Raw genomic sequence first — 5,766 nt, 5'->3', positions numbered from 1 at the left:
TATTAAAAGAATTCGTAATGATAAGAGTGAATAGATTGCTAATTAGTATTAGTAGTAATAGTAATGCCAAAGTAGCTTATTAATGATAAGCGCTTCTATCTAGTTCTATTATTGAACTAAAATAAGGCTTTGATTCAACGAAACAATGATAATTATTATAAAAGCGTTAAATACGGCTATTTGGAATCTAATTTAGCGACTAAACACTGCGCAAAAACATGAGAAATGACAATGCTATCTTATTAACACGAAAAGTGAAAACTTTAGTAAATGAAAGATTGCGAGAACGTTTCAAGAGATGCGGATTCAAGTTATTTCTTTCTAATATCTATTGACTTTAATTATATCGTATTGCTTATTTCTCCTGACGAGAAATACCCGAGTATATACTCGAAAAAATGTCACCCAAAAATAAAATCGTTTAATTTTTTCTTCATTGTTTTTCTTTTTTTTTAAACGTTAACACGACGATTTCCATTTCTATACACTTTCAATTATTTTCGGCATTACAATTTTTACACTTTACAAATGCGTGTATTTGTAAGAAAATCACAGCATATATGCAATTATTAGTCAAAACATTTTCATCAAGAATACAAACACATGTACATGAATATTTTTGATTACCTTTTTCTATTCCCTTAATGATGATTAATTTTACGTTCCTGAGTAATTTTCCAACTGTTTTAAAGTTTTTATATTTATTTGTCTTATTTATATTCTTCATTAATGCTCGGTAATAATATTTTCACGTTTTCCGATAATTAAGATATTTACAATTTAAGAATTTAAGCGCGATTTTCAATTATTTCTCCATAATTCCGTCAGAGAATGAAAAAACTTTTTCTCTTGCATAATTATTGTTTTCCGAAGAGCTATTATTACAATATTCTAAAACGCGATTGCGGTGCTTTAAAAAATTTCAAACGCCTATCACATGCCAGCCAGCATATTAATTTATTGTTTGTGTGGCAATTGAATTTCAATGTTAATTGTTTCCCTAGAAATTCAATGTGATCAAAGTGCACGACTTCGTATGTAATTCTTGTATGCATAAACACCGATTTACAAAAACAATTAATAACCCTCATAATTACACGATTAAGAACAAAAAGAAGAAAAAAAAATCGTTAGCATGATTTAATTTTATCATTACCTCATAAATTTCATTTATAAGATATTTCATCAATAAGAGCAATGATTTTATATATTTATATATATCACACGCCGAAAGAAAGAGGGGCTATGTATATTTTACAATAATAATAGTTAATTCCTTTACAGATGTAAAAAGGATAGCGGGAGAAAGGAGTAAGAAAGACAGAAACAATTAAGCTAAGAAGTTTTTTGTCCTTTGTACACTATATAACGAAAGCATTATTTTTCGTTAAACGAGCGGGAAGGGGTAACTTACACTTTTCGCACTTTGCACGGACTTAACACTTGTTTTAGCTCTATACAGCAAAAAAGATTTCTCAGAATTGCTAAAAATATAATTGTCCCAGCAATGTTCGCGATTGAAAAGAAAGCAAGAAAAATTGTTGAGGTGAAACAAACACCTCGATTTCAATTTCTTAACCGTCATTTTGCTGGCAACATATCACATCATTTTTTTTTTTCTTCTTTTGCGTGAGCGATTCATCGTGTCTGTGCTTTATTCTCATTTAGCTTCCTCGACACAGAGACACGAACTTTGATGTCAGATTTAATCTAACCCTAGATAGTTCAAGTATCTGTGTTCCTCATCGTCTCAGGAAATTAGAGAACTTGTTTGTGGTGGCGTCAGCTGTTGTTGATGTTGTTGATGTTGTTGATGCTGTTGATGTTGTTGATGCTGCTGATGCTGCTGATGCTGCGGATTTTGCTGATTTTGCTGATGATGTTGCTGCTGATGCTGCAGATGTTGCTGCTGCTGCTGCTGTTGTTGTTGTTGCTGCTGATGTTGCTGCTGCTGTTGCTGTTGTTGTTGTTGTTGATGTTGTTGTTGTTGGTGGTGGTGGTGGTGGTGGTGGTGGTGGTGGTGCTGCTGCTGATGCTGCTGCTGTTGCTGCTGCTGTTGCTGTTGCTGTTGCTGCTGCTGCTGCTGTTGCTGCTGCTGCTGCTGCTGCTGTTGTTGTTGTTGTTGTTGTTGTTGTTGTTGCGTGTGGAGAGTGAAATTATCATAGACATCCATGAGATCGCGCATTCTATACTCCTCAAGGCAGACAAAACCCTCGAGTGACGGGGACTGCTTTCGAGCACAGTCCATGCAGTGAACAACGTGACGCTTTTCTTGTTCACGTATAAAGAGTATATTGAAGACCTCGATCTATGATAATTGCAAAATAAAATTAATAAAAACGAACGAGCTTATAAATAAGGCTTAATTAACGGCTTTAAAGAGGCATTTGACTATATATTTGATATAAATCTATTTGTAATCGATGATAAGGAAGATGGATGTTTTGTTGATGTTTTGTTGATGGATTGGATGAGTTTTCGAATAAAAAATTGTTCTAATTTAATAATGATACATGGCTTTATGGCGAATCAAGTATAATAAATGAAATTGGACTTTTGTTGAATATAATTGGTCAACGAACTCGTGCTACATATATTATCTATACAATTATATCATAACAATCTAAAAATACTTTTTATTTTGCTCCCATTAAACGAATGAAGGCCTACCAAAGATAAACCTATGTCTAGTAAATGTCGAGAGTTAATATAATTGAAAAATGTGCTTCAATTACCTCACACTGGCCACAGTAGTGCGATGCCTCGTTTTTTCCTCTGCCGTGAAAGCGCACCTCCACCCCTTTAGATTTGACGAACTCGAGTATCAAGCAGCATTGTCGCATCGTCCTCAGTAGACAATTCTTGATGAGCTCGAAGAGCCGGCGATCCGACACTTTAATGTTCCTCGCAAGATTCCACGAAAGATGCACCATCGGCACAATTGACTTGAACGACTGGAGCTTGTTCCATTCGTAACGCTCGATGGCTAATTGATATTGCCGTGCCGTTAACGGGCCCACGTTCCAGGCGATGTTGTTGCACCAGCCAACTGCCTGCACCCAATGCACGCAACCTGGAACAGCGATTGGAAATTGTGAGCTAATGACGTGGAAATTATTTAAGACGAAGCTTTCAAATGTTTTTCAATAGGCAAGAATATGCTGGATGTAATTTTTTAATGCCTATTGCATGAGTCGTACGAGATTCTCAAGGTAAGAAAGATATTAAGTTTTGTTGTTACGTGTACACGAGCGCGTAAGTGGACAAGCTAGATAATAAAAGAAGCGTAGTGTCCTTGTTTGATTGCGCGCGACAATCAGCGTGGAATTGAAGATCTTTATAATCGTTTAAATTAACGCCTGGTTAATTATAATTAGTTAACTAATTGCATTAAACTAATTGCATTAAGGCCTGAGAGTTAGATGTCACAGAATAACAAATGAGCAATCTGATGGTTTAGTAGAAAAATTAAAATTGAGAAAATCATTATATAGGCAAAAGCAATATTAGAATATTGTCGATAAAATCGGTTAAACAAGTGCTTAACGATGTAAATAATAATTATGATGATTACGATGTTTGGAGCACAGAAATAATGATGAGAGCTGTCGATTTAAGAAAATTAGCGGTTCTCGAAAAGATCATTAAGCATGTTGCTTTGCGTGACTTACGCATGTGCTCTTAAACTAGGACAGAATGAATCCACATTGCAGCTCTGATTGTCTTGCTATTTATTATATCTGATTTTCAGTTGGCTCGCGCATCATATTTTTCTTTTATCGGTATATTAACGATTCATCGAGTTCGTTGCATGAAATTAAAAAAAAAGAAAAGAAAAGAAAAAAAGAAAAGAAATGAAATGAAAAGCACACAAATATACATTGTGTATGTAAATATAAAGTGGACAAGTTTGTACAATTGGGTCTAAATCAATGGAAAAAGTGTATTTAGTGTGAATTATAGCTTTTTTTTTTTTTAATTAGTAGTTAGTGAATTATAAAAAATTTGATGTAAAAAAATTCAAAGCATGGAATTTATCCCTCTCTCTCTCTCTCTCTCTCTCTCTCTTGTAACGAGTTTTGAAATTTGTAGTAAAATAAAAATTAAAAAAAAAAAAAAAAACCGGTTGCTATTAATAACAGGCAAACACCGATATTATTGACAGGTGATAATATTTACTCGTACTATTTAAACATTAATACATCACGGACTTTATGGCATTACAACGACATTCCATATCCCTCGGCTTTTTATTGAAAATCCTCATTAATCCGATTATTAATCATTGCAATTCAATCGCAACTCATTAGTCTCTTACTAATAATGCTAGGAGGGTTGGTCTCTTTACCAAAAACAATATAAAGGGTAATCACGTACCAGCATTGACCCAAACGAGATCACCGGGTCTTTGCAAAAACCTATAAACAGGGACATTTTCTTCATATAGATCTTCCATAGATGGCCACCAGCTGCCGTGCAGGTAATTAATGTTGTTGCGCTCGCAGAGAGATTGAATGACGCCCCAGTAGGCATCGGGTACGGCAAACCATTCGCAATCTCCGGGCCCGATGTTAATGTTTATGGAGCAGAAGTTATTGTTCTCTTGATGGCCCGGTGTTCGGCTGCCAGGGACCTAAACGAAAAGCAAATGACAGTCTTCGGTCTAACCCATTTATTTAGCCTTCTGCGCCAAAGATTTATTTATTTATCTAACTGACACGGTACAATTTAAAGGGTCAAGCTTAAAGGGCAATTCAAAAACGGAAACACGGAATGACTAAAACCGAGCGGCTTAGCTCAACAAGCTTCTCAACGACATTTAGCAGCAGGCTAATGTTAAGGTTGAAAGCGTTAATGCTCATTGTTCAAAGCCGCTTCTTAATATCTCGATGTTTACCTTACAAGAGCCTTAAAGTAATCTGCAAACCTTCATATAAAGCTGAACGGTATTCATCCCCAGGATCACGTGGCCAACATGACTGAGCATGTTACCGGCGGATACGACTCTGGCGAATGCCGGAAGCTTCATCAGCTCTTGCAGCTGCGCCTTCCACTTCCGCTCGTCCGAGAGATCGACGTTCGTACCGAATCGCAACATTTTCGATCCGGACCTGCCCGGCAGTCCATAAATATTCTTCTTCCTTTTCACATTGATGCCCGTGCTGTCTTTTGAGTCGCTGTCCGACAGATTTGATGTCGTGGAGGTGTGTATGCCTTGGCTCTTGTCGCGCTCCTCCTTCAAACTCTCCTGCACAGCAATCGAACGAAGTAACGTTTAATTTACTTACCAAGGGCTCTTCATTACATTACTACCACTAGACGGTTTAATGTTATTTTGAGGCAATACCGTAAGTGGCGGCGGCGTGTTTTGTCGTAAGAAATTGTAACGAACGTTAGAGCAATTAGAATATTTTAAGAGCTTACAAATACCATTCACTGCTTTGATTTTGATTAGCATTAAAGGCAATGAACTTGCATTCGCTAAATGTTCCTTCGCCACTACATGATGTATGTGTTAAATATACTTCACTCGGCGATTTACTTTTCTTTCATTTTCCCATAAGTTTCTCCACTATATTTTACAATTAGTATTACGCTGGCGTAGACGCGACGCTCGCGTCTTTAAAAATCGTAAAATTTTTGTTTTTTTTTTACTCCAACTTCTCATTTGCATTTTGAATTATGACGATAATGAAACCCACTAAAGCCACTGTGACTGTGAAAGAGGCATTTTTTTTTTTTTTTTTACTCCACTTTAAAAATCAA

The 5,766-nt window shown here is 36.0% G+C and overlaps 1 protein-coding gene across 1 annotated transcript in view; it reads right to left on the bottom strand.

Annotated features, from left to right (window-relative positions):
* Positions 1 to 1,782: 1,782 nt before the first annotated feature.
* Positions 1,783 to 5,766, bottom strand: part of Utx (Utx histone demethylase) — a 146,277-nt gene continuing 142,293 nt past the window's right edge. Inside the window, exons 17-21 of the mRNA XM_011507395.1 lie at positions 4,928 to 5,248; positions 4,378 to 4,633; positions 2,736 to 3,073; positions 2,094 to 2,308; positions 1,783 to 1,852 (exon numbers count right to left, since the gene is read on the bottom strand). Of these exons, the coding sequence (XP_011505697.1) occupies positions 1,783 to 1,852; positions 2,094 to 2,308; positions 2,736 to 3,073; positions 4,378 to 4,633; positions 4,928 to 5,248 (1,200 nt within the window). The remainder of the gene's footprint in view (positions 1,853 to 2,093; positions 2,309 to 2,735; positions 3,074 to 4,377; positions 4,634 to 4,927; positions 5,249 to 5,766) is intronic.

The sequence above is a fragment of the Ceratosolen solmsi genome, unplaced genomic scaffold (assembly GCF_000503995.2).
Source record: "Ceratosolen solmsi marchali unplaced genomic scaffold, CerSol_1.0 scaffold6, whole genome shotgun sequence".
NCBI classification, from domain to species: Eukaryota; Metazoa; Arthropoda; class Insecta; order Hymenoptera; family Agaonidae; genus Ceratosolen; species Ceratosolen solmsi.
Note: the sequence above shows the minus strand (reverse complement) of the source record. Positions and strands in the feature narration are given on the sequence as shown.